Source organism: Protopterus annectens, chromosome 4.part0, assembly GCF_019279795.1.
Source record: "Protopterus annectens isolate FY-2018-M chromosome 4.part0, PAN1.0, whole genome shotgun sequence".
Lineage (NCBI taxonomy): Eukaryota > Metazoa > Chordata > Ceratodontiformes > Protopteridae > Protopterus > Protopterus annectens.
Window position 1 is genome coordinate 905,437,452 of NC_056733.1, and position 16,685 is coordinate 905,454,136.

A 16,685-nucleotide genomic window follows, 5' to 3' on the forward strand; every position below is an offset into this window, starting at 1 on the left:
CTTCAGGGGCTCAAACCACTGTCAAAAAACATAAGGAGGCGAGGGAACATAGAAAGCATTTTCCTGAGAGCGCTTCCTCCGAACAGCCAAAAAAGACTCAGAAAACCTCGAATCCGAGATCTTTGATCCTACACTACTAGTCACTTCCTTTTTGACCCCCTATGGTCCTCCAGTCTCTCCGGAGCCGGTTGCATCGGCGCACATATCTTCTCACAAGGAGGCCTCTCCCAAAAGTGTGTCCAGACCACCTTCAGAGTTCTCCATAGTCAGGTAGTTTTGGAGCTGGTCTGAGCATGAGGGGGATAAGACTGTTGAGGAAATTTCTCAAGGCACAGATCCAGATGGGGGTTTTACCAGCTCCATTCCCTTACGGATCTGTGAGCTGACATTGTCCCTTCAGCCCTGTAGCTCCTTCTCCGGTCCAACCTTCTGCTTTGCCGTTGTTAGATCCAGTGGCCACGAGAACCAAGAAGTTGGATCCAGTAGTAGTCATTACTTAATCCAACTAACTCCCTGATATGCTTGGCTCCAGCAGTGTCTGGACCTGGTACATCCCAGAGCCAAAGCTTAGATATAGAGTCGGGGGGGGGGGCTTACTTCGACTTCAAAGTTTTTGGAGCTGTCATTTCACCTTGAAGCCTTAGCATTTGACAGCTCAGCTCAGACTCCCCCTTTGGAGCAGAGGATTGCAGGGGCTCCAGAGACGTCTGCTTTGGCTCTGAAGGGATGACACTCAGACCTCCTAGTCCACCTGCCTTTGAGGTGGTGAAAATGGTCCTCTTCCATCCTAGAACTCCCAGTTCTCCCTCCATTGGATCCGATCGCCACCTCCTCAGGATCTGTGACTGAGACCTCTGATCTACCACTGGGACAGCCAGTCCCAGTAAGCCTTCAATCCCTTCCAACTGTGGCAATTCTGATTTCTTCAGATACCTGCCCGGAGCACCCCACTGAGAAGGTCCCTCAGAAGTGTAAAAGAAGACACTTGGATTTCTCCCAGGAATTTGTCAGTACTTACACTGACTTCGAGGAAGGGGAGGGGTCCCTCGGATCTCCACCTGGCATTGTCTCCTTTGGCAGACATCTTGGAGATCCTCTGTCAGAAAGGTGGATGATCCTCCCAAATACCTAAGCCAGAGGAGACTGCTTTTGGAGGCTTTTGTCACTGACCAGTCTACTTCCTAGGTGTCCCCTCTGCGGGTCCACTTATTGACTTGGTATCTACCAGGACATGGGAGGAGCTGGACACTGTAGAGCCCATACCTAAATGGATGGATAAAGATGCTCAGTGCTCCCACAGACAGATTACACCGGATGAAAGGGATCTCTATAGTTTCATGGCTGTTGCAGCAGCCACCGAAAAAGGCTGGCTCAGTTCATTTACAAAATGCTTTGTTCCAGTCAATGCTTACTGCATAATTCAAAGCATACAGTTGCCTATGTTTTGGATATTGTCTTATCTTTGCAGAGTTCTCCAGCTTTCAGGAATCTCCAACTGTGCAAGAGATTCTACTCGTACAGTATGGGATTTCATACCAATTTGCAGAAATCTTCTCTCATTCCTGTCGCACAGAATGTTTGTTTTTTCTGGGATGCTTGTTGAACTCTACCTTGGAGAACCTTTCTGTTTCCCAAAGTAGAAATGTTTCTTTTTCCTGAATTTATCCAGCATAAATAAAGGATCAGCAAGTGTGATTATCAGGATTTTGGGCTACATGGCACCAATGTTAGTCATGCTTCCATTTTCCAGACTGAGCTTCAGAAAAATACAGAGGTACCTCGCATCAGTCTGGACCCAGCATTTACATCCTTTCCAAAATAGGCATCTGAAAAGAGGGAGACTGGTGCATGGGTAGACCAGATTGTGTGCAGTTCAGTTCTTCCATTCTCCCTTCTGATCCCTCCAGTCTGTAACCACAGATACTTCTACCCTTTTAGATACCACAGCCTGCTGCAGATTTGAAGTGCAAGTTGTGTGGAATCCTACAGACAGATGGTACATAAATGTCAAGGAGATATTGACTTTTATCAGTGCTTTGAAAGCCTTGAATAATCTGTGATGCCCAGGATCTCTGCTAGTGTGCACAGACAAATATCACACAGTCATGTGCAACATAAACAAGGGAGTGCCAGATCATTCCCCCTTTGCAAACTGGCTGTGATGGCTGGGAGGTAGCAATTCGCGTTCAGCCTCAGAATTCTGGCTGCATGCATTCTGTCAGAGAATCCTTATTGCAGACGAGCTTGGCAGGATCGGGTTAGAATCTCACGCGTGAAAACTTCATCTTTGGGTGTTCCAGGATCTGATCCTCCTTTGAAGAACATTTCAAATAAGACCTGATGTTCTGTAGTCCTATTTCGCCTTCATTCTTACACATGCGTTTGGAGCTGATCCTCTGCTCTGACTTTGCCTTTTTACAAGCTCAAAGTCTTCTAGTTGTCACATGGCTAGGTAGGTATCCCATGGTGCACCAGTACAATCCCCAGATCTCGTTTGCCGCGTCGACTAGTTCGGATGTGCTTTTTGGCTGTGGCCAAGTCCAACACATTTTGCTGAATTTTTTTTTTTTTTTTTTTTTGGCAAAATTCTGCTGTTTTACATATTTAAATAGCTTTATATAGCTGTTACTAGTGTTGTTTATGTAGTTAGTTTAACATTTGCTGGGTTTCTTCCTGTTTTAAGTTTTCTGAGAACAGTTGGCCATTGGCCTTATCGTTCTCATTGGTATCCTGTGTGCCAGTTAGTTTTTTCACTGGGCTTGCTCCTATATATATATATATATATATATATATATATATATATATATATATATATATATATATATATATATATATATACATACACACTAATAGCTCAGATATTGTTTGTTGTAGGTGCTTTTGCACGTAGTTTAGACTGCGTGCGCAGTATTTCAAAAATTTTGATAAGCTTTCTTTGAGCGTCTTGTTAGCTTAAAATAGCTTTTGCTCGTGGAACTCTCCGCTTTTTTGTATTTGCCATTAGAACAGGGGTTCTGACCTTCATTCTCCTTCTTTGACTTGGAGTTTGTCTTTCTTCTCCGGTGTGTGCGCGAGACTGCTAAATTTGTCTGAACCTTTTCCTTTTCTCGGCCCGTTTAAGTTAGAGGACCTAGTCCTCCCACTTTCCCTTTTCTTTCTGTGTGTGTCTGATTAGCAGTCTTCTGTGAGATGTCTAAGGAGGTCAAGGATCATAAGCCCTCTGGCTTTAAAAAGTGTGTGAAATGTTCACAGAAGATATCTATAACGGATGGCCACAGTAACTGCGTATATTGTCTTGGGGCCATCCACACTCATTTAGTGCCAGGGAATTGCAGGAGAGAAATAATAAACTGTAAGGTCTCCTTAAGCCCTCTTTTGAGGAAGATCTGGCTAGCTCTTCCTCCTCTTCTAAGTCACATGGATTGAAAAGGGAAAAATCTAAATCTTGTAAGAGGCCCTCCCCCGCGCCAGCTGGTGCATCTGAGCCGCCTAAAACCTGCTGCCTCTTCAGCTCCACTAAGTTCGGAGCCGATCGAGGGTACTACTGCTACTATTGCTACAGTGTTGGCACCAGGTAGTTCGGAGCCGACCACTGATAGCAGACATCGGAGTTGGCCTACGGATTCCTTACATTAAGGTCACCCATACTACAGAGATCCCGTTCTCCCACACTGTCTTCCAGATCTTCAGGAGCTTATCAGAAGATGATGTGGAGAGAGTAGTGCTGAGACGCCTGAAGTCATCTGCCTTGCCTAAAATGTTGGCTCCGACCCAGTCTGTTCTGGGGCCACTTAAGTCCATTACCCCTTCTGTGAGTCCTCTTTCGGAGCCAGAGTGTTCGGTACCGCTGGTGGAACCCTCTGTTCCAGCTCCCCCTGAGGTTGTTTCGGAGCAGAGTTCTGCTTTGACACATTTGGTGCAGTCCGTGGTGTCTAGAAGCCGAAGCTCCTCGGTCGGCCCCGACAGGGATGCCTGGAACTGAACCTCTTCGGTTCCGAGCCTTCCTCTTGGTGCGTCTGTTAGGGAGAGCTTGGACCCTACATCTGTCTCAGAGCCGATAGCTCTGGAGCCGATGGCATCCTCTGTCTCCTCTGAGCCGAGGAGGTCTTCGGAGCCAGAGAGGTCGGCATTCGAGATGAGTGTGCTGTCCCGATAATCTGCTCTTACCAGGGGTACCGACACTCTTCCCCCTCTATCACCTACTTCTGTCTCGGCATCTACTCCCTGTCTGGACAGTAGAGACCGGAAGTCTCAGGAGCCCCCAGCTGGTGGTCCCCATTCTTCCGAGACCTGCCCGGAGTATCCTTCCGAGGAGCCCCCATGGAAGTGGACATGCAAGAGGAAGCATGTGGACTCCCTGGATGAGTCTCTTACCTCTGACACCGACCTCTGAGTCAGAAGGGTTCCCAAAGTCATCCTCTGATGTCTCCTTTGTAGACATCTTGGAGATCTTTCAGTAGAGGTGCAGCTGGCCCACTGTCACTCCTTCTAATGAGGAGTCTGTGTACCTGAAGGCTTTCGGGTCTCAACCTTCAGCCTCTTGGGTGTCTCCACCCTTCAAACTGTTAGAGCTCATTAGTCGGAAGGTGTGGGACACTCCTGATGCAGTGGAGCCAGTCCCCAGGAGACCCAATTTCTGTCTGTTCCCAAGGAGAAGGAATTTTTGTCAAAGGGTGTTCCCACAGATGTGGTGGCGGCGGCCACTAAGAAGGAGCTAGCAGAGACTTCGTCTTCTGTCCATCTGCGAAATAAAGAATCTTGAACGATGGACAGATACAGGAAGCGTATCTTTTTGTCAGCCTCATTTACTCTTGGATCGCTGAACTACCTAACACATTTTACGAGGCTTCAGAGAGATCTCCTTACGGAGATAGGAGAAGACTGTACAAGGTAAATCCACTGTGGGAGTCCCTGATAAGGTGTCTGCCCAGTTGTTCACCTTGAATTTTGTCAACTCGTCCATGAGGCTCATCTCTTATGCAGCTGATGGAGTGAGCAGAGCAGCGGGTTCAGGAATTTCCCTGAGGAGGCATTCCTGGATGCGCTTGTGTAAATATGAGGAGCCATTTAAGTCTACCTTTACCAACTCCCCCTTTGACGGTTCTTCATTGTTTGGACCTAAGGTAAAGGACACACTCACCCGGTGCAAGCAAGAAGGGAAAACACACACTGCCGTCGGAGTACGTTTTACCGCCCCCCCTAGACCGTATCCCAAGGGTCAGAGAGGTGCTAAAATGTGGTTCAAGAAGTCCCAGAGGTTTTTCCAGGATGCACAGGGTGACTCCTCCTTCATAGGCAGAGGAGGAGGAAATGGTAGACGTCGCCCTAGAGGCAGGGGCGAACCGCAAAACCAGGGAGGCCGTGATTCGTTTCGGGGCCGGCACTACCAGCACTCCTGATGTGGGGCCAGACTTTGCTTCTCTGGAGCCAGTCGGGGGTTGCATTTCTTTGTATCCGGAAGCCTGGCTAAGTATCACTCAAGACAGATGGGTACAAAGAATTATCTCCAGAGGTTATTCCATACCCTTTTTCTCTGCCACCTCATGTCACCGGATGTTCCACCCAATCACAGGGATCAAGCAACTGGAGGTCAACAAGTTGCTGGCAAAAAGAGGCTTCCAAACTGTCCCCGCAGACCAAATAGGATTCAGAACTTACTCCAGATTCTTTAGTGCCAAAATGTACAGGGGACTGGAGGCCCATCTTGACCTCAGCAAATTAAACGAATTTGTAAAGGACAAGTTCCTGATGGTGACACTGCAGTCTATACTCCCGTTACCAGGGAAAGACACTTTGATGTGCTCACTAGAACTCCAAGACACTTACTACCGCATAAAATTGGACAGGACATTTACACTTCCGGCTGGGAGCCAGTCGCTACCAGTTTCGAGCTCTACCCTTTGGTCTCACCACAGCCCCAGGATGTTAAAGTGTATGGCAGTAGTGACAGCTCAACTGTGACATCGAGGATTCCAGGTGTTTCCTTATCTGGATGACTGGCTCTTGACCGCCCCCATCAGGCATCTACTTCAGACCAGGGATGCTACAATTCAACTTTGTGCCCAGTTGAGGATTACTATAAACTGGGAAAAAGTCTACCTTATTGCCCTCGCAATTTGTGATTTTTATTGGCGCAGAAATAAACGCAGTAGCCATGTTGGCTCATCTTCCAGTAGAAAGGGCACAGAATCTGGTACTTCAAATTCACCGTCTTCTCCCTGTCCGAAAAGTCAAGGCCAAGACTGTTCTGAAGCTTTTAGGGACCATGGCTTCTACCATACTACTTGTGCCGTTAGCCAGACTACACATGTGGATTTTTCAGTGGCTCATGTCGTCCCAGTGGTCGTTCCAGCAACTGCCCTTAACTCACCACATTCTGTTAAACTTGCAAGAAGGACCTCATTTGGTGGGATCAACCACGGGCACTCCTTTTGTCCCTTGCCAACCCATTGCCACTGTGACCACTGATGCCTCACAGATAGGGTGGGGAGGGCATTATCTAGGCAGGACTGTCTAAGGCACATGGCAAGATCACGAGGCTCACTTGCGTATCAATGTTCTAGAGATGTGGGCGGTGCCTTTAGCGTTACAAGCACTTCACAACCTTCTTCCTCTTGGGACGATTGCAATACAATCAGACATGCTGGTAGTATAGTATATCAACAAACAAGGCAGAACCAGATCATACCCACTCTGTCGAGAGGCCATTCGGGTTTGGAATTGGGTGATATCTTCCCCAGCGCTTTCTGGTGGCGATGCACATCCTGGGGACAACCAACGTGATAGCCAACAAACTCAGCCGGGCAATGTTGATGCCTCACGAGTGGTCTCTGAAACAGGAAATTGCTGAGCAGATTTTCTGCAGATGGGGACAGCCTTGCTGCAATCTCTTTTCTGACCCAATCAATGCCAAATGCAGCAGCTATTTCTCCCTCATCCCCCCTCCGGGGGAGTCGCAGAGACTCACTTGTTCATGATTGGCCTCTGGGTCTTCTTTACCCACCCTTTCCTCTCATATCCAAGGTGATTCAGAAAGCAAAACAGCTGGGAAGCAAACTGATCCTCATTACTCCTTACTGGCCTCTAAAAGTTTGGTTCCCCTTTCTGGGGCCTCACCTTTTTGACGATCCATGGACTCTGGACCCAGTGCCAGATCTCTTGACGCACATGTTAGGCTCTTGACGCACATGTCAGGCTCACTCCACCCCAGCCTACATACCCTCAATTTCACAGCTTGGCTGCCCTAGTTCCATCCCTAGTCAGGGTTCACGATTTCTCACCTTCCGTGACATGTGTTTACATCTTCTCATAAACCCTCCACTAGGAAATTATATTCCAGTAAATGGAGGAGGTTCTTTATCTGGACGGAGGAAAGGAATGTTGACCCTTATACTGCTTCTATTCTGGTGGTTTTGGAATTCTTGTCTGAACTTTTCCACCAAGGATCTGCGGCTGCCACAAACAGAGTTCAGTTGGCAGCGATTTCTAATTTTCATCTAGGTCTACAGCATTCTATTCTGATGTCACATAGGTTATGCAAGACCTTCCTTAAAGGTGCCATGTTAAGACCTCCACTTCAGGAACCAGTTGCTTCATGGGACTTAATTTTGTTTTATCCAAATTAAAGTCTCTTTGTACTAATCCATCCTTTGTCCCAAAGGTCTGTTCCCATAACACTTTGAGCCAATCCATTAAGCTTTCAGTGTTCTTCCCTAATCATTCCAACGCAGCAGAATACAGGTTTCATCAGTTGGATGTTCATAGACGATTACGTTTTTATTTGCACCAGACTAAGGAATTCAGGAAGTCAGACCAATTATTTCCTTCTCCGACTCCAGATTGGGTCTACCAGTGTCCAAAGTGACCCTCTCTAATTGGATCTCTAGCTGCATACCTTACATTTACTCTTCTGATAGTAAGCCTTTACCTTTCAAAATTTAAGGCACGTTCCACAACATCTCAGTCTACTTCTGCAGCCTTTCAAGCCAGGGTCTCAATTGATAATATCTGTGCAGCAGCAACTTGGGCTACCTCTCACACATTTATTACTCATTACAAATTGGATTTGACCTACAGGGGTAGAGCATCCTTTGGTTCCACGGTACTCGGGAGTATTTTTCCTTGAGCTACCCAAGAATAAGGTGCTAGGGACGCTGTCCCATGTGTAAGAATGAAGGCGAGATAGGACTACTGAACATAACGAAGTTATGTACTCATCATAACGTTCCATGTTTGTAGTCCATCTCGCCCTTCATTCTTACGAACCCACCTTCCTACCCCCATCCTGGAAGGATCTGGAGACAGAAAAATATTATTGACTGGAGACCTTTTATTATTGTTTTTTTTCTGTATGGTTTATTATTTCTCTTAGCTAGCAGCAAACAAGATCTGGGGATTGTACTGGTGCACCATGGGATACCTACCTAGCCACGAGCCAACTAGAAGACTTTGAGCTTGTAAAAAGGCCGAGTCTGAGCCGAGGATTGTCTCCGAACCCATTTGTAAGAATGAAGGGCGAGATGGACTACAAACATGGAACATTATGGTGAGTACATAACTTTTTTGTCCTCCCTTTAGAACAGTCTGCCAGAAAAATTATTCTGCACAAGGATGCTTTTTTATTCCTATGGATGTGAATGTTACTGTAATCTCCTCTTGTCTTTTCCACTGTGAATACATAAAAGGGCTCTTCTAACAAAAAAGAGAATCTTTTAGTCCTCCACCTGCCTTGGAGTGTGTCCTGTGCTCCTTGCAGGTGGATCACAAAAAAGGCGCCCAAAGCTTTGAGAAGGTGGCCTGTACATAGAGGGTGCTGTAAGCTCATGTAGCAGAGGTGATCCATTATACTGTTATGGCAAGTTTACTTATGCAACTGTACTTCTCCAGTAAGTTGTTTTTTTCTCATATATATATTTATATATATTACCAGTTGAATGGATTTATAACTGAAATGGTTATTTAATGTGTTTTACAGTAGAAACAATTTATTTTGTATATTTTTGTGTGCACTTACAGGTGACCGCCATAAAGCTGAAGAACTTAAAGTAGACATATGTCTGGTCAATTCTGTGGTCAAAGAGGATTTTGGCAGCTGGTGAGACGGAGTGCACAATGCAAATCAGACTGATTCTGCCACCATTTTACGTGTTCCTTCAGCAGCAGGAAGTAGTTCGTATATCCCTGTAGTGCAGCTCCTACATCTCAATGCCAGGCTTGATTCAAGCATCTAACTGCATTGCAACATAAACAGCTGAAAGTCATTTAAGTTTGGTAGGATGTTTTAATGAAAATGTCTTTGAGAAGAGCAGAATAATTACCTCTAAGAGGTCAGAAGGCAGCTCGAATTTATAGAGAAACTTCCCTTGTGCAGTGGTAATTGGATTGAAGGATAAAGTTGCAGATGTCTTTCCAGCGTGTGTTCTTGCTGCTGGGTGTTCCAACTTTGTTTGGGTCTTTTCTTTCCAAATAAGTGTTACTTGTCAGTGCCAGTCCTCTGAATACGTTTCATGTGCCTCATGTCAGCGGTACCTTCATGGCTCAGATACCAACTGTTGCACTACACTTGAACCTTTCAGAAGAAAGATTAGTTGGGTTATTTAGGTGTGGTGATCCATTCCAAAGCAGCAACATTTTGCCAAGTGTTTACAGCTGGTCAGAAAAATGACAGAAATGGAGGTTGTGAAAGTTAATGTAAATGTAATATAAATGAAATCTGATCATTTCTTTACCACATATTGACATCACTCCAGTGATATCTTTGCTTGCTTTGTTCTATCATAGCAGTACACCAAAAATTTACGTTTTTATTATGAACAGCAGAGAGGAAGCTGAAGTAAGTTGTGAGCAATGTGATATAGAAACCGTGTGTTCGTGTGAGCACAGCACTGTTGGTAAACACAATGAGGGCAGACCTTCTCAGTCCAAGGAAGTGGAAACTGTTGCAAAACCAGAAGCCCAAGAGGTGAGCATAGATCAGGATGAAACAGTCCGCTTAGACCGTCATCATTCTTTTCTTACAAACAGCGAGTCCTTTCAAAGAAAACATGAGGGTTTAAACTTCAAAGATGCACTGCCTTCAGGTAAAAATGGAGCTGGTCCTGTAGGTCAAAATCCAATGTGTGCACATGTCAGTGTTGCTGAGGACCAGAGCTCTTTCGACAGACTTTCAGAAAATTCCCCCCAAAATGCAAGTGACTGCATTGGACCAAATGCACAATGCAGACACTTGCTTCCAGAACCATCTTTAGTTCACACCACTGAAAGCTGTACAGAGCCGGCAAAAGACCAGACAGAGAACACCAAAATGAGTAGTCCTGGAAAAGGCAAAATATGTCCCAATGATGAAACATGCTTATTGTCCACATCCAAAGGCCTACTTTCCAGTTTCAACTATGGTAAATCTTTAAATGCATGTAGCTTTGTACTTGCAAATGATGAAAAAGCAGATGGCACAGGTGTAAGTTATTCAGGTGGTCTGAGTGATGCTTGCAGACAGCAGGAGAAAGAGACACATGCTTTGTCAGGGAGGACACCTTGCTTAGACTGTGAAAGTAATTGTGATGGAGCTGCAGTTGGTCAACCTGTCAATGGCTGTACTGCACCCATCTCACCTAGGAGTCCGCCTACACATAATAAAACACTTGAGTTTTGCAACACTAATGCAAGTTATTGTCTTGGACAATATGACCTTCATCCATACCGGTCAAGTCCTGGTTTTGTTGCCTCTACACTGAACTCTGGTCGGGAGGAAGTAGAAGATATAGAAATTGATGAAAGCGATGGACCTGGGATAGTACATTCATCAGCAAGCTGCAAAGATATTTCCTGTAAAGATGAAAATCCAAACTGTAGTTTTGGTGGTGATGGCAGCAGTACAACAAAATCCTTGCATCAGCCAGCGAATAATGGCTTAAAAATGGAGCCACCTACAGTTCCATTGGAAGTAGATTGCCCAGAAACGCAAGCCAGAGATAATTGCCCAGATACCACTAAAAGCTGTGAAGGATGTCCAAGCTTTCCTGAGGTCATAAGCATTGGAGATGATGCCTTACTAAAAGTAAAACAAAACACAGAGATCTGTGCAGTAGAATTGGCAAGTGACCTTGAAACCAGAGACATGGATATTCAGACTACAGCCTGTACTGAAGGGCAGTATTCATTCCTCAGTACGGGAAGCTGTGATGGCTGCCATCTTCAGGAGTCCCTCTCAGATTGCAAATTACCATCACTTGTTGCCCACCGTGTTGGTGGAGATTCTGGAACAGAAGAGCACAGTATGGACTACACCAAGGAAGAAATGAATAGCCTGGTTCCAGCAGAGTTGAAGCAGAAAGGCAGCACTGAGCAGTGTACATCAGATATAAACTGTTCTCCTGTAGGTAATGCTCTGTGCTCCCAACATGTCACATTACAGGCTGATCAGCCAGTCTGTGTTGGTGATGAAACAAAACGATCCATAAACAAGGAGAAAGAAGGAGCTTCTGTTAATACTGAATGTTTAGAAAGGTGCACTAAAAGCTTCTGCTCCAGTGGTATCGACCCAAGTGAAGAGAAGCCTCATTCTGAACCATTGCTAGGCTCTAGTTTGTCATTGCAAATGGAGCAAAACTTTGTATGCGATTATGATGTGGCATGGCAGAAAACGGACATTAAAATGGTCATAGTGGACAAAAGTCGCACAGAGTCTGACAGTGTTGAAAGCCGTTGTGATGGCATGTATGAAAGAAACATGGACTGTGCTGATACTGCCAAGTGTGAAGGTGCAAATGTCCGTATTTGGCAGCAGACTTTTCTAACTGGAGATGTTAATTCACAAACTAATAGCATCATAGAAGGGGAAGGTGAGATGACATCTCAGGATGTGGTTCTTGGTAGGTCGCCTGGTGGAGACCTCCTGTCCACTGACATGAAGCAGGAGGAAGCACAGAAGCCTTGTTCTTTTGACTTTCAGAGCACAAATAACCATATCATGTTGCACAACAGTGTAGTGGCAGAGAGCTTGCCGAAAGTAAAACCAGAAGATATGGAAACTGATAGGCAGGGGGGAGTGATACAGTCTCTGACTGAGAATAATAACACTTCAGAGATGGCAGGCAAGCTCCTCCTCCTACATGCAGAAGCACAGAGCCGAGGGGTTACTGCAAACAACCCCACCCACACTATTGACAAATTAGGTCACTCCATTGATGAGCAATGCAAAGGAACAGATCATATTTCTTCTCAACTGAACATCCGTCTTGGCACTTTTTCAGGAGCACAGGTTTGTAAAATGGAGGATAACAAAGATGTGCAGAAGACAGTTTTGTCAAATATACCTAGTAAAGAGGGTTGCACTAGTAATGCTCATCAGTGTGAAGAAAAGTCTGACTTTTTTGCTAGTGATACAGAAAACATTTCACTGATAACTGGTCAGCAATTAAACAGTTCAACTGAAGAACAGCCACCCAATGTAAAAATGAAGTCTGTATTTAGAGTCCTGAAAGATGATGCTGTGCTTTGTGGTACTACTGGCCAGGGTTTGGAAGATGGAGACTTTCCCCTTGAGTCAGGTACAGACATGGCACTGCATAGTAGGCACCAGACAGAAGAACATCATGTGGACTTAACAGCAGTTCCTGAGAGTGCAGCTCCTCATGTTAATACACACCAGTGTGACAGTTCATGTGTTTTCCCTTTGGAGTCCAAGGAATGCTTTAGTTACCCCCTTCCCTTGCATACTGAAAGCCTTCCAGGCAGTCTTTTAGGACTTCAGAAGGTAATATGTATCGAAAAAGTGCATGCTGTGGAAACGTCCCTAGGTAACCGTAACCAGGGAGGAAGAACATCTGAGTATTTCTATAATAGTCAGTGTATTGATGCTAACATTTCTTTGTACGTTAACAAGCAGCCAGGAAGCACAAGTCTACAAATGAGTGAAAAGGCTGCAGGTATGGAGTACAGAAAAAGTGATAAAGCTTACCAGACTACAGAAGTTCCTGATGTCAGTGGCAAAGCAGAAGTGCACGGTTTGTCTGAAAGTGATTCATTTGTAGAATGCAGTATGCCAAATATAAATGAACAGTGTGCACAATGTGTTTCAGAAGTAAAAAAGATGGAAGCACAAATGCAGAAGGTGGGCTTGCAGAGTATGATGTGTCCACACGTAGTTGATGGAAGTCTTTTGGGTATTAAGGCCACAAGTGACATTACTTCAATGCATTCTTGTCACCAGCTACAAAATAGTTCAGAAAAAGATATACATGCAACTAATGCCAGTGAAGATGAGGTTGATGCTGTTTACATAATTCCCAAATCACATGATGCAGGTGTTGGTCCCTGTAACATTGGCCAGTCTGATTCCCTTACTTCTGAAAATTGCAACTGTCTAGCAAACCATTTACTTGATGCAGAGCAGCAGAACCTGAAGCTGAAGGCAACTGTGCAGAATGTTTCTGAACTGGCTAAGAATGCTGCCAGCATGGATAATGACCAGCAAGTTAAGTTAGTAGCCAAAGCTGCAGATCTGTCCGACAGAAGTGTTTCACTGCAGATTAATCACCAACCAGCTGAAGGTGATTCAGAAACTGAAGCCAAATCAACTTGTGCAGTACTGAGTGAGGCGGTATATCAGAATACGCAGATTCCTGAAGTGCAGACAGTCTGTAGTGATGGCCCCAGTAATGCTAAACAGTGTCAGGAAAAAACAGAGACACTCTCTCCTCATGGTAGTGGAAGGTACAGTTTTGCAGAGTGGGTTGTACAACCAGACAGTCCTGGATGCAAACCAGAGCAAGTAACACCCATGGTGGTAGATAATGATTGCCAGAGCACAGTAGAGCAGGTTTTACCAAGTAAAGACGTTTACGCAAGTAACAGCAGTCACTCTGAAGAGAGTCCGAGCATCCTTCCTGAGCACTTTAAATTTACAGATTGCACTGACTCATTGCAGACTGACCAGTTTAGTAGCAACGTCTTGAAAACAGAGTTTGAAGAGAGGGAAACCAATCATGTAGTTACTGTGATTGCAGAGCTTGGAGTTCAGGGTAGTCTGAGTGTATCCACCATCACCTCTGACTGTGAAGCTACAGCTGGGTGTTCCTCTTTAAAGCTACCATTAAACAGTGCTTTAAAAGGAGAAGATGCGACAACAGTAAAGGAGAGAGACTTGCATGATGCAGACAGTTCAGACATGCAAAAGGGTTATTTCCCTGTTAACTGTAACTGTATACAAAAAGCAGGTTTTTGCACAGTTAACGACTACCCACTTGATAGCTTTTCTGTTCCAGATGGCCAGCACTCTGTAGAGACAAGAGTTGATGAAGGTAAGAGTGATGTAAACATTGCACCTGGTCCCAAAGTACGACCTAAAGATGTCTGCTCAAATAAAATCACTCATCAGGAGTTAAACATAGAGTACTCTTCTAAGGACTGTGGCACTGTAGTTTGTATAGCATCCTTAAAGACTCTGCAAGCAGTTTGTCAGCTTCACCGAGAAAGTTCATCTGTGTTTCCTGAAGGTCAGACTGTTGAAGGTGGTCATGCTGGTTCACAGCACTGTGGTAGAGATCTTAAAGGAGATGACCAGAGTTCTTGTTTGTCTAATCCTAATGATGTATGCCCCTCTAACATCATTCATACTAAAGGGGAATTCAAGTCTCTCCAGTCTTCTGTGCAGATGGATTATGAAGGCTCACAGCTGCATGAACAAAAAATGGTCACTAGTCCAGGTAGTAAAAAGGAGCTTTTAGTCACTGAGGTCTGTAACGTGAACTCGCAGAAAGCATCATGCGAAGAAAAAGTTTGCTTTAATAGAGTCGAAATTTCCACGCAGAACTACCCACACTATAAAACTGCAGTACTGTGTGACCAACAGGTAGTTCATTCTTCCAAAATACAAAAACAAATTGAGATGGAAACTGATAGGTCAGCTGTAGAGGGTGAGATTACATCAGGGGTACTGAAGCAAGGGAGTGATATTACTTCAGGGGTACTGAAGCAAGAGAGGTCTTTAATTTCAGCATCTCAGTGTGGAGTAGAGGAAAAGTGCTATTCTGATGAAAGCAAATGCTCTGAATCCTTAATGGATACGGAAACAGATGCAGATTTGCCAAGTCTTGAAGCACATTTGGGAAACATCTGTAATAGTGATGCTGGACAAACTGAACAAAAAAGGTCACCATTGTGTACTAACCACCATTCAGCATCTGGTGATGTAAAAACTGTGCAAACGCACACACAAATAAATCAGGTGAGTTTCAAGGACTCTGTACTGCCAGAAGCAGAAGGAAGTAGTGTTTACCCTATAAGCATTTTACAGTACAAAGGAAGATTAGATTGTTCTGGTGACTCGAGTAACTGTCAAGATTTCTTGGTCTCATTTCTTGTTAATGAGATGACTGCTGATAGTTGCCTAAAACATGAACCAGAAATGAAGCTGAAAGAGAAACCTGTGTCGTGTCATATTCCACTTGATACCAGCAAATGTGAGGATGTGGCAGGCTGTCCTTTTGCTGTGGAAAGTAGATGCCAGGATCACAGTACATTACTTACAAATTGGCGACTAGATAGTGGTAGTGAAAACTTGAAAGAGTTGTCTGTATGTCTCACAGAGGAAAAAGTTTTCGAGAGTACAAAACCTAAAGAGGTTTCGGGTAGACATTTGTATTTCTGCAGCCCCAGCCAGGTGAATAAAGTAGAATGCCTTGTCATTGGAGAAACAAATCCCAGTACTGCACAACAGATAAAGGAACAAGCAGGATGTAGTTTAGGAATAGCAAAGAAAGGTACAGAAACAGAGCTACATAAAGCAGAATTGCAGAACTTAGTGGTTCCAGATCTCTGTATTGAAAAAGTGTCTTTTAGCCACGGCACATTTTCTAAAATGCCTGCTGATCTCCCTCTGGGTAAAGTTGAGGGTTGCTCCATTTCATTGGCCAAAACTACCTTCTGTTCTGAAATGCAAGAAAACACAGCAAATGTAGATAAAGCATGCATGGAGAGTGCTTGCATTTGTGATAAGTATGACCAGTCAGTACATCTTTCTGCACCAGAAAATGGAGTGCACAATATTCATAGCAACTTGAAATCTTCAGGTCCTAGTACCTTAAACACAACCCTATATGAAGGTTTTGAAGATCAAAAATCTTTTAAACTGGGAATACTGGCAACAAATGAGTTTGGTGTGGATTCTGTAGCCATGTCTGAGACAGTGGGAAAAATGGAACCCAGCCATAAAGAAAATATAAGAGAGTCATACGACAGCTTCACTGTACCTCTAGAAGAGTGTACAGAACTAAAACCTGTTAATGAGAGACAGAGTACACTTTCTAGTTGTGTTGTTGTGAAGGATACTACATTGGTTGAGACAGCCTTTCAGGGACCATTAACTATTGCTAAGGTTCCAGAAGAAAATAGGGGGCTGGACATGTTCCTTTTATGCGATTCAATAAAAGTGACTGCAGCCGAACAGCTGGCCTCCAAATCTAGTCTGCATCTCCAACTGAAGAAAGCAGAGGCGGAAAGTAGCTTTGAGAAGGAGCTGAGGGGACCAAGTAGTACAGGACTAATCTCAGGAATGGGAGTGTGTTGTACCGAATCCCTCAGACGTGAAGCTGTTGAAGTAGCAGAATGTGAAACTGAACAGAGAGAGAATTTCTTAGTGGTGAGTGGTTTATACCTATCATTAGTTTGCTTATTAACCTGGTAAG

The 16,685-nt window shown here is 44.6% G+C and overlaps 1 protein-coding gene across 1 annotated transcript in view; it reads left to right on the forward strand.

Moving 5' to 3' along the window:
* Positions 1-16,685, forward strand: part of PRR14L (proline rich 14 like) — a 1,261,773-nt gene that overhangs the window by 234,178 nt on the left and 1,010,910 nt on the right. The window contains exon 2 of the mRNA XM_044068866.1: positions 9,016-16,639. Within this exon, the coding sequence (XP_043924801.1) occupies positions 9,809-16,639 (6,831 nt within the window). The 5' untranslated portion in view covers positions 9,016-9,808. The remainder of the gene's footprint in view (positions 1-9,015; positions 16,640-16,685) is intronic.